The following is a 19,422-nucleotide window of genomic DNA, read 5'->3' as shown; positions in this document are numbered from 1 at the left end:
CCCCCCCATCCACCCCGACAGCCCTCACATGGAAGAAGTTTGCGGTTGAGGGGCCTCAGCGGGAAGGTCCGAGGAGGAGGAGGGCTGTGTGAAGTGAGCCATTCATCAGGTTAGCCACCCGCACCACGAGGCGAGGTGGAGACGCCCCTCCCTCTGGGCTCACCGGGTTCACCCCTGTCCCCGAATGGCGTGCGCAGAGTGCTCGTTAAAAACCAGCTGACTCAGCGTGGGGAGGGGGGGGGGCTGTGGAACAAACAGTTCACTGCCTCCAGGCGCCTCAGCAAAGAGCTGACAGGCAAACCGGAAGAGGAACATTATGTTAATCAGAATACGACATCACCAAAGGGGCTTTTTATCAGAAACCTACAGGAACGGGGGGGGGGTGGCGCACACACATCCTACACACGGCACGGTATGGATGGAGAAATGTTGCTCTTTAATACCTCTTAGAAAGAAAAGAAAAGGCAGCCGACGGCTTCACTGTGTTTCCAGAATTATTTTAAATATTTTCGCTCAGGAAGACACGACCTCCGATAATTACAAAATAGCAAGTATAAATATAGTCTCTCCTTTTAGAAGAACAGGTAACAGTAGTTCCATTCAGTCCCTCCTCCGTGACTCATCGTGAGACGAGACCGAGTCACAGCATAAACAGATGAGTCAGGCGCTCGTGAGCCGAGCAAAGACGGCTCCGTAACCTCTTCCTGCCAAACGCGAGGCTGTGAATCTCGGTAACCACATTCAAAATTCGCGTCCTCTCCCCCCCCGCACCCTCCCCCCCCCCCCCCGTGGCTTTTAGGTGCTGTTGGCCTGCTCTTGTTCGAAAAGGGCCATGGCCAGATGTGAGCGGGACCCCAGGCCCTGCAGGCTGCTGAGGACGCAGCGGTGGTAGATGTCCTCGCTGAACCGCGGGTTGCACGTCCGCCGCACGTACTTCTGGATCAGCGCCGGCTCCACCGCTCGGAACACGTGCAGGCCCGAGTAGCGGACGAATATGTCGTACACGTCCATGCTCTCCAGCAGCTCCTCGTTGTCCAAGATGTCGGCGGCCATCTTGGTCCGCGAGGTCATGTAGTCGGCGTTGTAGAAGCAGGCCTCGTCGAAGACGTGGCGGTCAAAGTGGCCGTCGCGCAGCGACTCCGAGGCGAAGGCGGAGGAGGCGGCGGCGGAGGGCTGCTGGTCGCGGTACATGACGGCGGGGTTGTACTCCTGGAAGTGGACGGGGAAGAACACCTGCCAGTTGCTGATGGCGTTCATTCGGCAGCGATTCAGGAAGTCGGCGTTGATCTCCGTCCCCACGCCGGCCAGGAAGAACAGCGTGTCGACGGGGTGCTTCTTCGAGATGATGTCCATGAGCTTGACCTGCGAGGGCACCTCCGTCTTCACGCTGATCCAGGGGATCTTCACGTCTCCGTAGCGCTTCTCCACCTCCCCGATCATGGCCTTGATGCCGGCGAACACGTCGGTCTGGCTCACCCGCTGCGCGTCGAAGGGGTCGTAGATGAACAGGAAGGTGAGCAGCACGTTGTCGTGCGTGTCCAGCGTGTTCATCACGAACATGTCGAGGAAGTTGCCGACAAAGTCCTGATCCTGGGCGGTGACGGGCAGGATGACCTGCACCCGCGTCGCCTCCGTCACGTAGGGCATGGGGATGATCTCGACGGCGCTCAGAGGTCGCAGCAGGTTCACCCGTTTGGCGAGGACCTGACTGTGGCCTTTCTGGGTGTACGCCTCCAGCGCCAGGTCCAGCACGTACTCCATGCCGCGCGTGGGGTCGAAGCGCCGGTAGCCGTTCAGCAGGCGCCGCTTGCGGAAGCGGAGCTGGGGCTGGTAGCGCTCGTTGAGCCGCTCCACCGCCACCTCCAGCACGGCGGAGACGTCGGCGCGGTCGGCCCCCCTCATCTCACACTTGGGGGAGCTGTCGACGCACGAGTAGATGTGCTCCTCCGTGAAGTACTCCCAGTTTATCACCTCGAAGCGGGTCCTCGGCTTGAAGGGGGGGTTGATCCCGACGGGCCACGTGACTCCAGCTTTGCCCTCTGGCGTCAGGTCACTCAGGTTGTTGATCTGCACCTGGGGAAGAAAAGGCACAAAAGGGCATCACACGGGAAATCAAAGCTAAAAAAGAAACTGGCTGTCTTGCCTTCACGGCATACGTGATTTTGTCGTGGTGCAAAGTGCATTTTAAGTTTTGTCATGTGGGGGGGGTTCTCAGACATGCGTGTTCACAGGATGATGACACCGGAGCGCAACAATCCATGCGCTCGCTAAAACTAGCGTGTTTAAATATTGTGTTACTCCGGAATTTCCAAATGAAGTGGGTGTGGTGGAGAAGAGGGCAAACAGCACCCAAAGATGACCGCTGACCCCGGTCCGACCGAGAAGAAGAGATTTTAAGTGTCACGGACCTGCAGCTGCTGTATCTGCACGTAAGTCCATTCCAGCTCAATTTGGCTGAATCGTTTGTGCAGGCGGTACATGAGATTGGGCTCGGATATAGGATGGACCGTGAAGGCAGTTTTAAACTGGATGCTGTCTTCCCGCTCTGGATCTGCGTTTTTACCAAGCTCGAAGTACCGATAGGTCATCTCCTGTGCGCCACACCAACATTGTGGAGAAGAAAAAAAAAAGAAAAACGTTAGTACTGATATCCCACCCATTGATATCTAGGCGTCCACGACCTCTTTACCTGGTACACCTCCACGCAGCTGAGGCCCAGGTAGTCGATAATGCAGCGGCCCAGCCACTCGTCGGGTCTCACGCTGAGGATGTCGTTGCGGCAGGTGTCGAGGTGGGGCTGCAGGCGGGCCAGCAGACTGCGGGACAGCAGGTAGCCGTAGCCCCCGTGGCAGTAGCGCGCCTTCTCCTCCCCACCGATGAACTCCTCCGCCCGGCCCATGTAGAGGTCCTGACCCGCGCTGAGGTGGCCCACCAGCTCTGACAGCCGATCCGCTTGCATGTAAGTGTCGTCCTGGGCTAAGAGGAACCAGTCGTAGTCGGAGCCGTAGTGCTGATTGAGGTGGCGGACCGTCTCGTACATCAGCCACACCGGGCGGTCGTCGCCGTGGGCGACCACGGTCATGCCGTGAGGCACCTTGGGGCTGCGCAGGCCCGTGAAGAAGAAGGTGCGGTGGAAGCGGTGGGCGACTGTGCGATTCACCGCCACGGCCAGCGTGTTGAGGGTGGCCCGGGAGGTCAGCACGCCCACCAGCAGTCGCTCCCTGATGCCCAGTTCAGTGTGAATGTAACGAGTCCTGTGGACGCACGGAGAGAGAAAACAGTCCACTGAGTTATAGATGTCATCACACTAGGACAAGATGCCAATCCAGTAATCAGCTGTGAAAAAAGACCGGATCACAAACAGGGACACACGACTGATCACTTATCTATCGGCCTATTTTGATTATTGCCTGGCAAGGTTTACCAAAACTAAAATCCTCTGGATTCAAACGGTCTTCATTTAACACATCTGGTGTGATGTAACGCAATAACATGTTGTGTTGCTCACAAATATGTTTCGCAATTTGTTGTTGCGTAAAAGACTTTTCTCTAGCATTGACATCAACTTTTCACAGAATTCACAGTTATGTATCTACTAATAATAAGTGCATTGCTGTGCACATTGCTGTGCACATTGCTGCGGTGTTTCGACTTTCCCCACTCACCTCAGGACCTTCTTGTGTGGCTTGTTGGGGTCCTTGTGATAGGGCACGACGCGCGGCTGGAAGTCTTCATCTCCACCTCCGTCCCTGGGGTCCCTGCGGGCATCCCCTCGGCCCACGGGAAGCCTCCCGTTGCCCAGCTCATCCCCGCAGGAGTCGTCGGCATCCCCTTGTGTCCAGGACACCATCAAAAGGCTCAGGCTGCAGCCCAGAGACAGCCCGAGGATGAGGGGCAGAGCAGGCCTGAACACGGCCAAGAATGAGGAAAGACGCATGTCTGGCGGCGCCGAGGCTCCTCGCGAAAACCAATCCTGGCGCAAAAGAGTGCGCCACCGAGGCTCCCGGCTCCCCTTCCCCGGATCAACGCGGGTCTTGAGCCGGGGGGGGGGGGGGGGGGAGGAGGTCCCGCGCGAGCGCTTTGTTGACACAAAAAGGGATGAACTGCCTCAAAAATGTCACATAGTGTCCCCGTCCCCAGTCACCAGGTTGTAGCCGTTATAAAGTTTCTAATTTAAAAAAAAAAAAAAACAGATGCAACTGAAGGTCCGGCTATTCGCGTTTATGGCGGTGTAACTGCGGCGTAACGAACCGGGTCAACCCGCGTCACCTCGATGTCAAAAGAAACTCGTTGACTTTTGAACTTACCGTTGTGTTAATTGGCTAAACTCATTTTTTTTGGCTAGCCTTAACGCTAACAGCTGCTTCTAAAGTCCGCTAACTAGTGTAGCAAAGACGTGAAATGTCCCTTTGGTAAAGTCGGCCGTTTTAGGCAAACGTTACGTGACTCGAATTAGTCGGTAATAAAAAATAAAAAAAATAAACAAGCAAGCAAAGATGTTTTGCTCTCCGTGTCAGAAACCCGAACGTTTTAAACGTGATGTGTCGGGAGGAACTACACATCAAAGAGCAAGCTAGCAAGCTAACGAGCTAGCGTCATCGTCTCGGGGCAGATTTGTCTCCCCTTGATCCATCCGCACGAACGCTGGCTTGAAGGAATACGTCCCGTTCGTCAGCGTGGTTGCGTGTAAAAATCCGCCGTGCATAGCCATATGTCGTCCATATTTCGTCAGTTTCATGACTTCCTCAAATGAAAAAAAAACGAGTGCCACACACACACACTCTCGCAGGGGAATAACGTTCCTTTCAGGGCGGTTTTACCCTCATCATCAGTGACTGAGCCTTCGCTGCTGCAGCATCACCTATGGACTGACTTGTAAGAGACGAGTTGATGTCCTTGTGTAGAATAGCCGAGAACATGTCGTGTATGATAAGGGCCATTGTATGAATATCTGTGTGATAGTGTGGAAAAGGTGCATTTATAAACATTATCAATTTGTGGTTACATCAGAGTTTTATTTTCAGGTTTATGAGCTAATGTTAAAGTCAATAGGTTTGCCCCTTGACTTGTTAGTCCCAGGCAATAAATACATTACAACCAATTTAAAAATTACATTTGCGATTAATTTAGTCAAAGGTAAGGTTAAAAGGTTTAGTACAGTCTTACTGCAGTGAGAAGAGAAGAGGGGGGGGGCACATTGTTTCTCCCCGCCCATTTGACCATATATGGTTCGTCTGGCGGTGCTGCGTGCGGCTACATCCACCCGGCAAAATTGGACACGAGACATCAGTGAGCGCCCCGAGACCAGCTCCACGTTATCCAGGTACGAGAGATATTTACCGGGTCTGACAACTACGGGTCGAATGGCTGATATACGCAGTTACGTGTTAAAAAGGATGGACGGGCTCGAAAAGCAAACCATGACCGGCTAATTAGCCGCTTTCAGAGCTTCCCGTGGCTAGCCGGGCCTTGCGTAATGTTAGCTCTAGCCGCTAAGGCCCGTCAGCTGTAACTTGGGTTAGCTAGCTACCGTTGTTAGCTAGAGAGCTAACGTTGCCGCGGCGAGCCGCTCGTTTTATCAAACTTGTTCAAGTTGTGTCTTCGCCGTATAACGTTCTATGACATCCTGCCCCTTTCAAGCGAACACTAATCTGTAGGTGCTGTGTTCGATTATGAATTGCTCTAAAGTGATACGCCGGTAATGGAAGCGCATCGGCCACCGTTAGCTTCTAACAGTTGGGCTAACCGGCTGTTTTAATGTGAGGAAACCAACGTGCAAGCAGGTGGGACTAGAAGAAATCCAAATGCCGCCGGGGTTAGCATTGTCGTCGTCATGCCCGCTATTTTAACACTTTTAACGTTAGTCCTTTCATGAGGTCAGATGTATTGTTAGTTTAGAGTTAACGTTACGCACGGAGTTCAGTTACCGGCACATTTATGGCGCCGGTTATTCTGCGTGTGTGTGAAGTTTCTCTCAACGCCATTTTTTTTTTTATAACGATAAGCTAATACCCTTAGCCAATTTCACCCAGATTTAAAAACCGTTCAAACCAGTAAGTTATTATCAAAATAGTCTCAAATGAAATCCCCGGACGGTTGAGAATGTGTATGATGTTTTGATCACACACAATTACATGTAATAGTATATTGTTTGACCATAAGTGTGTTAATCTAATTGTGTCCTTTTTATTTCCTGCACCTAAATAGCCTTTTACAACCATGCCATCCGACCTAGCCAAGAAGAAGGCCGCGAAGAAGAAGGAGGCTGCCAAAGCTCGCCAGCGTACCAAGAAAACTGATGAGTTGGAGGATGAAGAACCAGAGACTGAGCTTAATGGAGCACAGAGCAATGGTGAGAGGACTCCTCTTTGATTGAATGTATTGGACAAAAGTGATGCCTTACCAGGGCTTGTGTCATTCTTGTGGCGTCTTGACTTTTGCTTGTCAAAATGCTAAACCTGAAGTTGCCGTTATTCAAACTAGTTCCATGTCCAACTTTACATTTAAAGTTAGGCAAAATGATTAACTGGATCCTTTTTTAAAATTTTTATTATAGGTATTGTCCATTTGACCAAGGAGCTGGATGAATTTGAACTGGCGAAGACGGAAGCACGAGCTGTGACCGGCGTTCTGTCCTCACACCCCAACAGCACTGATGTCCACATAAGCAGCCTGTCCCTCACCTTCCATGGTCAAGAGCTGCTAGCAGACACAAGCCTGGAGCTCAACTCAGGCAGACGCTATGGTCTCATTGGTCTGAACGGCACAGGTAAAAAAATATATATAGTTCCTGCCTCATTGTTGCTAATTGGTACCGCCTTAGTAGAGATGTGCTAAATGTTGCACAGGATCTCATACTATGCTGAGCTAAATCCATTTTCTTATTGACGTCTAGGAAAATCCATGCTATTGTCAGCTGTCGGGCACCGCGAGATTCCCATTCCAGAGCACATTGATATTTACCACTTGACCCGGGAGATGGCGCCCAGCGAAAAGACTGCTCTGCAGTGTGTCATGGAGGTGGATGAACAAAGGATTATGCTGGAGAAGGAGGCAGAGAGACTTGCCCATGAGGACGGTGAGTGAAATGTGATGAACCGAGCAATAACTGCTGGGCAGTTTATTATAGTATGCAGCGGTGCTTAAGCTGATGGTTTGAAATGGCTGCTTAATGACTCTCTCACCCGTACATAGCCGAGTGCGAGAAGCTGATGGAGCTGTACGAGCGCTTGGAGGAGTTGGATGCAGACAAGGCAGAGGTGCGAGCCTCTCGAATTCTCAACGGTTTGGGGTTCACTGCTGCTATGCAGCGGAAGCAGCTCAAGGACTTCAGTGGAGGGTGGAGGATGCGTGTTGCTCTGGCCAGGTAAAGATAAAACTTTTGTGTTTGCCCATTTAGTGACATGATGTGTTCTTCTTTTTCTTAGCTACTATGCTGATACATTTTGTGTGAAGGGCTATTGAGTAAAACTATCTTTTGTGGTAGATAAAATTAAGCTGAAGGTGTAGCTTTAACCTGTGAACCCCTGCCAACTTTTGTACTCGCTTTAGTGTGAGTTGTGTACTGTAAAAGCCGATGATACAAAGTTCAACCAAATTTGCTGACCAAATTCCCTTTTACAGAGGGGCACAGATTGGTTATCAAATTAACAAAGTCTCTAAAAGATGTGAGCAAATAATTAACTATGAATTAAAGTCTATTTAACTTCCTGTATTTAATCCAGTAAACCAGAATAAGGAATGATGTGATAGTTAAATGTCCATAAAAAAAGTCAACCAAGTTTCCCGTGAATTGAATTTCAATGAGTATCCTTCATTTTTCCCAGAGCCCTGTTCATCAAGCCCTTCATGCTGTTGCTGGATGAGCCCACCAACCACCTGGATCTGGATGCTTGTGTGTGGTTGGAGGAGGAGCTCAGTTCGTAAGTCCTCTTGCCCCCTTCTTCCTCAATATATAGAAGTCTGTAGCGGTTGACATGTGGTCCTCATCCTGCTTCTCGTTGTCAGGTTCAAGCGAATCCTCGTGCTCATCTCCCACTCTCAAGACTTCCTCAATGGTGTGTGCACCAACATCATCCACCTGCATCAGAGGAAACTGAAATACTACACGGTATGAACACTTTGCTGAAACCACTGAGGAAGCCTGAAAGTGTAATAAAGACGCACATTAGTAGGAGGAAAAAACGCCTCTGCATTCTAAATTATCTGTATATGATGTCATCATGGGGTGGGCCGTCACTATGTTCCAACCTTTTTGGATAACCATGCAAATCTATCTTCACTTTAAGGGTAATTACGACCAGTACATTAAGACCAGAGAGGAGCTGGAAGAGAACCAAATGAAGCGCTTCAACTGGGAACAGGACCAGATAACGCACATGAAGGTACATTTACCTTATCTGACTCTATGACGTTTGTACTACAGTAGTTGGTATAGTTGCCTTTTCACGTTCATCAAACATTCATTACTCGTTTTGTTTAAATCCCTCTCCTCTAGAATTACATTGCCAGGTTTGGACACGGTTCTGCCAAGCTAGCACGACAGGCACAGAGCAAAGAGAAGACGCTGCAGAAGATGGTGGCTTCAGGCTTGACTGAAAAAGTCGTGAATGACAAGGTGATGTGTTTATGTGTTTTGAGGTGGTTCGCAAACTGTTTTTCAGGCTTCCGTAGCAGCGACACACATTTTGAGAGAAAATATCCGTTGTGTTACTAATACCTGCCTCTCTCTACCACAGACTCTGTCATTTTCTTTTCATCCCTGTGGGAAGATTCCTCCTCCGGTTATTATGGTTCAGAACGTGAGCTTCAAGTACAGTGACAACCAGGTGAGTGCGGCTGACGCTACAGCATGGGCGGAGCCTCAGTCACTGACATGCAGAGGCGTTCCTCAGTCTCACGCTGTCGTTTCCTTTTAGCCGCACATATATAAAAACCTGGAGTTTGGTATTGACTTGGACACACGAGTGGCTCTGGTGGGGCCCAATGGAGCCGGGAAGTCCACGCTGCTGAAGCTGCTGATGGGAGAGGTAGGCGCAGCTGTTCCCCGCAACACCTCGCAGTTGTCTAGAGCACGCTTTTATTCTCCCCTTCTCTTTTGTAGCTCCTACCCACCGATGGCATGATCCGCAAGAACTCTCACGTCAAGATTGGCAGATATCACCAGGTAAAGCCCTGAGCCTGTAGAATTGGACCTTTTTTAAAGTAGGTGGGCTTAGAGGGTTGCGCCTTAGAGAACAACGGAGGACTGTGGTTTGACAAACACCTCCCTAATCACTGAACCAGCTTTATGAGATTTACCTACGAACACGTTACTTTTTTTAAATTATTTTTTTTAGTAGAAAACGGGATTGGACTTTGATACAATAAAAAAAAAAGATTGTTCTAGACAACATGCATGTAATGTCTTCCCTGGATCTGCTCATGTCACAGCATCTGACGGAGCAGCTGGAGCTGGACCTGTCTCCTCTGGATTACATGATGAAGTGTTTCCCTGATATCAAAGAGAAAGAGGATATGAGGAAGATCATCGGTCGCTACGGGCTGACCGGAAAACAGCAGGTAGGATTCGTGGAACTACTACATTTTCTTGTTCTTGTCTGCACCCGTCTCTAATTTTTCAACGTAAATGTCCCGCAGGTCAGTCCGATCAGGAACTTGTCCGACGGACAGAAGTGCCGGGTGTGTTTTGCCTGGCTGGCCTGGCAGAACCCTCACTTGCTGTTCCTCGACGAGCCCACCAATCACTTGGACATCGAGACGATTGACGCGTTGGGAGACGCCATCAATGAGTTCGAAGGCGGCACGATGCTGGTTAGCCACGACTTCAGGCTAATTCAACAGGTAGATATTAACTCAACATCTGGCTTTTTTTCTTTTTTTTTAATGGCCCAGGACTTGAGTGTAACAATCATCCATCTTTCCCCAGGTGGCTCAGGAGATTTGGGTGTGCGAGAATCAGACCATCACAAAGTGGAATAAGGACATCCTGGCATACAAGGAGCACTTGAAATCAAAGCTCGCAAAGCAGCAAGCGCACGACATCTAGAGCAATGCCCTCTCAGAGCCACTCCTTTATCTTGTATCATGGATTCGACCTGCAGGCTCCTGCCACGATCAGCAGGGTTTACATTGCAGGAAATGTCATTACTAGAACTGAAACAATCTCTTATGCATCTAATCGGACACGTCTCTTGTACAAGTCATACTGTATTTTCATCTCGGTTTGACTGTGTCACTCAACCCAATCCTCCCTCCCCTTTTCCACCTCAGGCTGCACTCTGATTGGCTGGTTCACCTGAAACATCTCTGTATTTTGGACGCATTCCATTCTGCTATCTTCATTAAAAAGTTAAACATTTTTTGAATGTTGTTTCATCCCAATCTTGGGTCATATTTTATTATATTTGAACGGTAACTTTTTTTTTCCTGTGTAAAAGAGCAGTTCTTTAACAATTCCTTATTTAACAATGTAATGCAATAAAGGTTTGTCTGAATAAACAGAACATTAAAAACAGTTTGAAATTCTGAAGAATTTATTATTTTATTTTACACTTGATGAATACAGTGCTCGTATCCAAAAATCAAAAGCCTTTAGGGAAAATAAACTATTTTACATCTCTGTAAACAAGAGGACCAAACATGAAGTGGGTAAAAGAAATTGCTTTGGATTCTGGCTTGTGAGCCCCAAGGCTGCATAGCTCCTCCATCACCTCCACCAAAGTACTCCGCCGCTGCTGCTTACGCTCCAGGACCACGGGAATGGATCTGTTTAATGTGGCATAACTACTCTACATACAACAGCAGTTCATGAAATATCAACCGAATCCAATGCACTTTAGTGTTTAGCTCACTTTCCATTTGCACTTAACATGCATACAAGTGACATCACAAGCTCTGAGCTCTCCATTATGAGCTGGTACAGTAAAGCAGTGTTATATCAGACCGGAAAGGTAGCGAAGCGAGTGCTTAAGCTGCTAACAGGATGCATCTGTTCAGTTTAACAAAACCCTTTTCATCTCATTGTCATGTTGCCACAGAATAAGAAACTTCTCCAAACGTGGCACTATCAGATCAACTTCTCATGTAACAGGAAACTAGATTTCATGAACCACCTTCCCAAAAATGTCTTGCTTAAACCAGAAACAAAAAAATTAAGCAGGTTGGTTGGTAAAATGTATTAATAAAATAAGGAGAAACTGAGCAAAGTCACTCTGGCAACAACTATCGAAAATACTATTTGATCATCTTTGAAGTCTGAACTGTTTGCTTGACATATTGTACAATTATTTACAACAATAAATAGACCTAATTCTATTAAACATCCCATTTTTAATACATTTAACAACGCAGTTACAGCTAAAGTTTCAACACCTAGACACGTCGCCTCCCCTCACACCCTCCAAAAAAAGATTTAGTTGAATTGGAAATTTATTACTGAGGTTTTAATTTAAACATATCAGGCTGGTAGTCTTACATGCTGTGTTATGTTACATTTCCTACATTTAATATGCCGTTTGCCAGTCGGCTGAAAAAGCTCCGAAGAGGGGAACCGCACAGATCCGACCTGCGAGGCTGCAGGTTCTTTAGAAGTCGACGTTTTTTAAAACACCAGACTCTGCTTGGTAGCGCTGTGGAAGGGACAGGTGAGCGGCTGGCTGCGGTATACACAGTGCAAATATGAGTGTTTCAGTTTTGCTGGGAGGGAGGCAGGGGTGGGGGTGGGTGGAGGAGAGGGTGCTCGGGTGCGCTGCCGATGCTCACTGGGCTTCCCACTCCTCGTCGGAGGCCTCGTCCGGGGGAATGCTGCGAGTGTTGCTGGCCCGGATGCTGCTGATGTTGGTGAAGGTGAGGAGGCTCGCGATACCCATCAGACTCACGCCGGTGCCGTCCAGGTTCACCTGAGCCAGATGGATGTTTTTCAAGAATTTCAGACCTAAGAGGGAGGAGGAAAATAAAATAAAAAAACGTGTTAAAATGTACAGTTTGCCGAGAAATGCTCACACGTGTGTGTGTGTGTGTGTTTTTTTAGTCTTTTGGTCCTCACCGTGGTCTGTGATCCGCGTGCGGCTGAGATTAAGCTTCACCAGTTGATTGCAGCGGATCAGAGCTCTCCTCACTACTGTGTCCCCCACCCGAGTGCTGGCTAACCCCAATACCTAAAAAAAACCACCCATCAGACATCAGCAAAAAAAATGTCACAGTTCCTGCCAAATGTCTTTAAGCACGCCTATGCGGTGACGTCACCTGGAGGTGCGGCAGACAGGTGACGAGCTCGGCCACTCCTCGGCTGGTCACCGCCGTTCGGTCCAGGCAGAGCTCCTGCAGCTCCTGCAGGCCGCGCAGCGCGGGGAGCCCCGCGTCCGTCACCTGTGTGTTGCTGAGCGACAGCTTCCTCAGCCTACACAACGCACAAGCAGCGCCGCCTGTCAGTACGAACATCCCGCCCCCCCCCCACCCCGTGGTCGTCATAGTGAGACAACCGTTATAATGACCCCGGGTGCGTTGTGAGGTGTGGGAGTGACCTGCTCATGGCGGAGAGATGGCGGACTCCCTGGTCCGTGACCTGCGTGTAGTCCGTCAGGTCCAGCTCCAAGAGCACAGAGAGCCTGGAGAGGAACAGCAACCCGCCGTCTGTCACCGAGTGGCGTCCCGGGAGGGTCAGCTGAGTCAACTTTAGGCCTGGAAGGAAAGTGCAAACCCGGCTTTTACAGTTTAATTCCCCAAAGGCCCCCCTGTTTGTTTCCTGATTTTCGTTCCGTCGACGCACCCGAGATGATCTGCAGGGCGCGATCACCGTCCGCTACGGGGATTCCCGCCACGCTGAGGGACGACAGGGCCGGGTGGGTGGCCAGGTGCTCCAGCGAGCTTTCCGTCACGCCGGTCCCGTCCAGGTTGAGCGTCTGCAGGCTGGACAGCTCTGCCAGCGCCGCCACGTCGGCGACCTGCGAAGAAAAAGCCGCGCTCAGTCCACGCACGACACGCCGCCATTCGCGCGCTCCAACGCGCCCCGGTTGGAGCCCGAGTACCTTCGTCTGCTTGATGCTGAGGAGCCTCAGCTGCGGCACGCAGGCGGGCAGCGCCGCCAGCGTGGCTTCGGTCACGGCCGTTTGGTTGAGGCTGAGCTGAGAGAGACAGGACGGAGCAGACCGGAGGTATAACACCATCCCGGCATCCGTCACTTTGGTCTGGTCCAGGGAGAGGAAACACAGGCTCTTTAAACCTTTCAGAGTCGGGGAGAAGGTAAAAAGAAGAGAGAGGGAAAATAACGGTTCAGCCCGGAGCAGCTCGTGACGGTGATCGGAGGTTCTCGTAATTCTCTCGCGGGGACAGTTACCCGTCATGTGCTGCAGACAGGAGTCGGTCAGCTTGCTACAGGAGGCCAGGTTGAGGTGCTGGAGTTTGACCAGGCTGGAGACGATCGACAGCCCGGAGTCTGGGAGAAAAAAAACACACAACCAGGACGTTCAAACGAAGCAGAAGAACTGAACGTCGCTAAGTGGATAAATGAAAAACCCAGACCCCCCCTCCTATTAAATCGCATACCAGTGATGAGCGGCGAGCTGACCAGGCTCAGGTGCTTCAGGGCCGTGAAGGCCCTCAGCTGCCGCAGGAGCTCGTTGGTGGAGTAAGGGTAGCAGTTGAGGACAAACTTCTGCAGAGGGCACCCGAAGAAGAGCTCCAGGGTGCGTGGACGCATGAGCCTCTCCCGGGACATGTGGTTGAGCAGAAGCTCCGCCAGCTCCGGGGTGAGGCACGCCAGGCTGCTGCTGTACTGCATGCTGGGAGCTGGGGGCGGGGGGGGGAGGGGGGGGCGCACGGGGGGGCCGAGAGGTTAAAACAAAAGCAACCGGGTGCGTTTTCCTGGAAAATCTGTGAGGGGGATTTCCCCGAGGTGGGGCCTCACCCGTCATGAGGTGGACAGTGGCGCGGGTCGCCAAGGCGCACAGGGACGGCACGCTGGGCGCCCTGAAGGGTTTTTTAGGGGGCGAGGGTTGTCCCTGGGAGGCAGCTCTTTGAAGACGCTCCACGGCAGCCAGACCCGCCGCTCCAGGAGCCTCCGGGCCTTCGGCGTCCTCGGGCTCCGCTGCGAGCTCCTCTGCGGCCTCCCTGAAACACCAATATTGGATTGCACTTCATTTTCGACACATTTACAGTTCTCACACCAGCGCCGCTCTGTCTGGACACCCACCTGAGTCGGTTGCCTTGCTCGGGCCAGTGGTGCCTGGCGTCAAATTCTACGCGAATCCTATTCTCCGGAAAGAAAGGCAGCCGCGGCATTCCTGTGGAAACAACACAAGTAGTCCCTGACGTTAAAAAAAACAACAACTGCTGATTCATTTAGAGTGAAAGTCACAGGCCTGTTGATATAACATGCTTTGTCTCAACCTACTTAATATATCTCACACTTTTAATCGACATCAGCATCTTTTCGTTCTGGGTTCTTCTCTTAAAAGCTTCCGCCGGGTTCTGAGCTCTTCTCGCTCTCCGGTCTGGCACCTAGCGGCGACCCTACAGCACGGCCACATGCTCTGAAAGACTGCTGCCTGGGGTCTGACCCGGTGTACTGCACGTTTCACATTCACCGCCATGTTCCCTAATCCTAATCTCCTCTGTGGGAGTCCACCTACTGTACTCTACACTGGGCAACTTACGCAACTATGAATATTAAACGGAAGTACCGTTCAGCATGTAAGGTGGATCTGCCTCTTGTGGGTCTTCCTCTTCTCCTTGCTCCTCATCGACTTCTATGCCCGCAGCTTCCTCACCAGGAACCATCCTGTTGCCTCGGCCTATGTACATAAAAACAAGAGGGGAGAAGAATAACAATCAATCATGTTTAAAATGAGAAATTCTTGCAAAAGAGTATAATGTTAAGAAAACATTTTTTCCATTAAGTGACATCATTTTAACAACAACATTTGAATTCAGATAAAGCTTCCAGACTCAACATTGTACACAACAAATAAGCTTTGATGAATCAGCGAGGTCAGCAAATCAGCTTAATATGACCTTGAATATATAAAGTTTACACACAATATTTAACACCCACCCCAAAAGTGAGAGGGCCCAGTCAGAGAAGGACCGACTCCGGGAATCCCGGCGTAATTCACCGCCTCCTCCCACACCTGGTTGGGTAGCGGAGGAGGGAGAACAAGTCCCCCCCCTCCCGTCCCCTCCTGGACCGGGACATGCGGCTGAGGACACACATCGCAAGGGGAGGGCTCACTGTGTTCCGCTGACGGCGGCGCCGCGGGAATCGCTGGATCCTGCGGCGTCTCGGGAGGCGTGGTCTGAATACACAGCGCGGCGTTGGGAGTGAGGCCGAGGGAGTGCAGCGAACAAGCCAGCTCCGCCTCCCCAAAGCGCTTCCGCGGGAAACCCTGCAGGAGGGAGAAGGAGGGCAGGGACGGGTGGCGCCCGGCGATGTGCTCCACCACGCTGCGCAGGGGGGCGTCGGCCGGGAAGCGCTCGCGCATGGACTCGCCGGACGGGAGACGAATCTGCAGCCGAAGAAAGACGCGAGCTTTCAAAAGCAGCTCCCACTTGTATCCGTAGCTACATCTGCAGATCTCCATGGCCTCACCATGAGGACGCAGTTGTTGTCCACGTTGGTCTGAATCGGTCCTCCAAGCTTCTGCCCTTCTGCCCCACTGGGGGCAGACGTCTCTGTGGCAGCGCTGGTCTGCTTCTTCTGGTGCAAACTCCTGCGATCCTCGGCTATCCGCTTCAGCACAGACTCGCGTTCCTGCCAGACAGCAAAACACACACACACGGCAAGTTCTGAGATTCACACTTCACTGCTCGTGATCACAGTCCTGCTGAGGTGGCCCGGTTCGGGGAGCAGATGTTCTTCTTTTCAACACAGCTGACCTGTTTCTTTTGACGTCGCTCTGCTCGAGCCTCCTGTGCAACGCGGTGCCTCTGCTGCTCTTCGAAGTCACTCTTGTCCGGTTTGATGCGGGACTCAACCGGCAGTGGGTCCGGGGACAGGTTGCCTGACTGGGATGGTCTCAGCAACAACGAAGGGGACGCTGTTTAGGATTTCAGAAATACTTCTAAAACAATCCCTTTTGCACCATAAACCATTGATTTCTTTAAATCCAATTGAAAACTTAAATGACAGAGAATGACTCTGTATCCTAAAAAGCAAACTGTTTGGTATTCTACCTCTGCTGTCAGAAGGAGATGGATGCGTCTCTGAAGTGCTCGCCGCCTCCTTGGGTAGGTTGAAAGCAGAAATTGCGGTCTCAGCCGGCTGCGTGGACCGTTTGACCAACTTGTGCCGTGGATACTGACCCTGCAAGAGCCTGACGACAAAAGAGAGGGAGACGTAGAATCAAAACATTTACCGAAACAAGCGTGACACAGAGTGGAAATCGTGTTTGCTTTTTAAAGAATGCTAATTATTTAGGAAAGGAGCTGGGAAAACTCACCAATCCGCAGCGTCCGACACAGAGAAATGCCCCGCCAGCACAGCCGCCTGGATCTGCTCCTCCGAGAAGCCCATCTCACCGAGGATGAGGAATAACTCCCCAATCGTCTGCAAAACAAACAAATCAAAACTCACTAAAAAATAAATGCCTGAAAATAAAATTCTTTTAACTTATCAGCTATATGGGTTAAGGTTTGTTTGGTTCCTGAATCCAATTAATCCACTGGTTGATTATGCAGTTATTTATATATTTTATAAAACAAAGGGGAATCCTTATCCTTACCTTACACCAAGCAACATTAGGTTTCTGTTACCTATATTTGGTGCACAGGGGCAAAATGATTTTACTTTACGTACAGTTATAGTCTATATTTTCTATGCTCAACCATCTATTATATTGTCTACATATATACCTGTGTTTTGCTTTAGGGAGAATAAAGTACACCATCGATTTATGTATTTAGTAAAAGCAAGGAGACCCGTTTTTAATTTGTTGTTGTCAAAAAAAATATGAATACATAACCCATAATAACTGCGTATTAGCAACAAATAGGCACGGATGAGGATGTATAACTGTTGCATTTAACCTTCAAGTCATGTGCACGTGACCTGCCGATACCATTAACTGTGTCTAAACGTGGACAAGCTACAACATGTTTATTTGTCTTTGTTCTTCATTTAGTGTGACCTGCAGAATGACCCTTACACCCTCCCATTCTAAGTTAGTTTCAGTGCGCAAAGTTTCTATCCATTAATTATCCTCTATACCGCTAAATGCACTAATTCACTGTGATGTCGGTGATTGTAAACCAACCACCGGAATACAATCCAACGCACAGCTAAAGGCTGGGTCTGTTGTTGTGTCCGCTGCGCGGCGAGGGCTGTCAACAGACGACGTTAGCACGGCGGCTAACGGTTAGCCGAAGGGGGGGGGGGCGATGGCGATGCTGAGGGAGCTAGCGGGCTAATGGCTGCGTGCCGAGCGGCGCCACGTCGAAAGCAGCTCGTTCGGGCTCGCGGCTTACCGGAGGGGCGGCGGAAGTCATCACGTTGTTTCGACCGTCTGCGGGTGGATATCAGGGTCAACGCTGTTGTTAAAATTGGAACTTTTGTTGACTTCCTGGTTGGGTTCCGCAGCGACGCTTTTGCTGCGCTAGCAAAGCCGATCGAGCCGTTTGACGTGCGGAGTGACAGAATGTCAACAAGAAATCAGCCTATCAACACCGCGGAGAGAAGGGGATTTTTTCCCCCCCTCTGAGTCAGCGGCACTCGAATCCAGTCCGCCCGCCCCCTCCCTCTGATGATTGACAGGTCTAAACACCAATCGCAGCCCTCACAAAATGTGCGATCATCAATGACTAAACACATCTGTGTGATATGTGGAGATTGCTGTTCTTTCGGCACAGAATAGACAAACTGGACTGCCTGTGAAGATTAACAGTATGATTTACCAACGTGAATTAGTATCATACAAGTACAAGTACATTTGGAAGGAAAGATTTTTATGATGATTATTATGCGTATTGCATTATGTGGACAACTCTTGCTTCAGTTGCAGGGAGCCACCAGTAGGGCTCACTGTTAGTCTGTGTATGTTTCATCATGCAGATGAATACAATTATCAAATCCGTGGTATAAACACTTGATCAAGATTGATCAAGAATCGAAGATACGTTGACCGACTAGATACACCAGAAAGAAAACGTAAATATTATATGACCAGCTGGAGAAAGACAAATACATTCATGTTGAAGTAAAAGTAAAAACAAGTGTCATTATACTGTAGTTCTGATCAACATTTGAAAAAGCCCAACTTGTAAGGGCATTGCTTTAAATCACTTTGATTATGCCTTCACCAAACCACTGAAATAGAGAGCAGTACGACCACAACTACTCAAATAATAGATAAATATATAATATTAGTGTCTATTATTGTATTACATGAGATGAGGTAATTGTAAACTTGCTACTGAATGGAGTGTGACGAGAATATATAATATATCTAAACAACTACAATTATATAATTGACGAACAACATAATCTAATAAGCATAGCCTTTTGTCGTCAAATTAATCAATGAATTCTACGAGTGTTACAAAATAGTATTTATCCTTTCTTCTTTATGAATACGTCGAACTACAGTTAGATGCATAATATAAACACAGGAAAGGCAGGTAGCAGGAAGGGAGATGAAAGAGGCTCAGATCTATAGAGTGAACAAAAGCAGGCCCTCTAAGGCACAGCTGCTCTTTCATCTGGTGTGACTTAAGGGACTAGTGCTTTTACTTTTGGTTTGGATATACCCTTTTCATATGCATGGCCACATACAGTATGAATGGAATATAAAGGGACATGCCTTCCGTCATCTATACAAGGAATAATATTCAGCAATTATTCCAGTACATTTGCACACCTTTGCAGTGAACTGCAGAAAGATGTTTTAAACATACAAATACATTTCTGCAAATTGCCGACCTCGCCAATAATGCTAATTATAGTACTAGTAAGTGAAATTAATCTTCATTTCGCGTATCATATTATTCGAAATGACGTTTTCCGTCTTCAATGAGAACGTGTTTGATATTTAATGTTTTCCTGTTTGTGTTGTTTGACGTACTGAGCATCATAACGGTAAAAGCTGAACCTTCCTCAGTCCATCATGAGAATGAATAGTATTCACGCAGGCGCAACAACTTCTCCGGAGAAAATGGTTGCAAGTTACCAGATGTTTATAAAGTATAGCCGGAATTCGATTCGCGTTAACTTCATAACAAAAGCATGACATTGTGTTCAGAATAACCGAATGGCTACACTGTGCTGTAATGAATTATTTTTACCCAATTTTAATTAAAATGAGCTCATTGTTTAATATGTTTTTTGCCGTGGTACATTCACGCCTTCACCATTGCTCATCACGTCAGAATTTATTTTGAAAACTCTACCGGAAGTAGAAGTGTCCATATTACCCTCCCATTGACGCCGGTTGA

General features: G+C 49.3%; 3 protein-coding genes across 3 annotated transcripts; 1 reads left to right on the top strand and 2 right to left on the bottom strand.

Moving 5' to 3' along the window:
• Positions 1–11: 11 nt before the first annotated feature.
• Positions 12–4,863, bottom strand: chpf2 (chondroitin polymerizing factor 2). Its single transcript, XM_037456401.2, has 4 exons — positions 3,666–4,863; positions 2,690–3,254; positions 2,409–2,591; positions 12–2,073 (listed from the first exon to the last, which is right to left on the bottom strand). Exons 1-4 carry the CDS (start codon positions 3,935–3,937, stop codon positions 796–798), a joined length of 2,298 nt encoding a protein of 765 aa, XP_037312298.2. The 5' UTR covers positions 3,938–4,863; the 3' UTR covers positions 12–795.
• Positions 4,864–5,206: 343 nt separating this feature from the next.
• Positions 5,207–10,516, top strand: LOC119198849 (ATP-binding cassette sub-family F member 2-like). The gene is made up of 15 exons (XM_037456403.2): positions 5,207–5,323; positions 6,208–6,352; positions 6,557–6,769; positions 6,896–7,078; positions 7,195–7,366; positions 7,827–7,922; positions 8,008–8,110; positions 8,289–8,384; positions 8,498–8,617; positions 8,739–8,828; positions 8,919–9,029; positions 9,104–9,166; positions 9,433–9,561; positions 9,640–9,843; positions 9,929–10,516. The coding sequence occupies exons 2-15, from the start codon at positions 6,220–6,222 to the stop codon at positions 10,046–10,048; spliced, it is 1,833 nt and encodes a 610-aa protein (XP_037312300.1). The 5' UTR covers positions 5,207–5,323; positions 6,208–6,219; the 3' UTR covers positions 10,049–10,516.
• On the bottom strand, positions 10,513–17,712 carry si:ch73-173p19.1 (uncharacterized). The gene is made up of 17 exons (XM_037456400.2): positions 17,461–17,712; positions 16,437–16,543; positions 16,171–16,310; positions 15,874–16,034; positions 15,587–15,748; positions 15,053–15,503; positions 14,682–14,792; positions 14,192–14,282; positions 13,907–14,109; positions 13,546–13,788; positions 13,337–13,435; positions 13,029–13,222; positions 12,770–12,944; positions 12,525–12,681; positions 12,247–12,400; positions 12,047–12,158; positions 10,513–11,935 (listed from the first exon to the last, which is right to left on the bottom strand). The coding sequence occupies exons 1-17, from the start codon at positions 17,479–17,481 to the stop codon at positions 11,760–11,762; spliced, it is 2,757 nt and encodes a 918-aa protein (XP_037312297.2). The 5' UTR covers positions 17,482–17,712; the 3' UTR covers positions 10,513–11,759.
• Between the last annotated feature and the right edge of the window lie 1,710 nt (positions 17,713–19,422).

Source organism: Pungitius pungitius, chromosome 19, assembly GCF_949316345.1.
Source record: "Pungitius pungitius chromosome 19, fPunPun2.1, whole genome shotgun sequence".
In the NCBI taxonomy this organism is placed as follows: Eukaryota; Metazoa; Chordata; class Actinopteri; order Perciformes; family Gasterosteidae; genus Pungitius; species Pungitius pungitius.
This window is presented reverse-complemented; position numbering and strand designations above follow the sequence as displayed.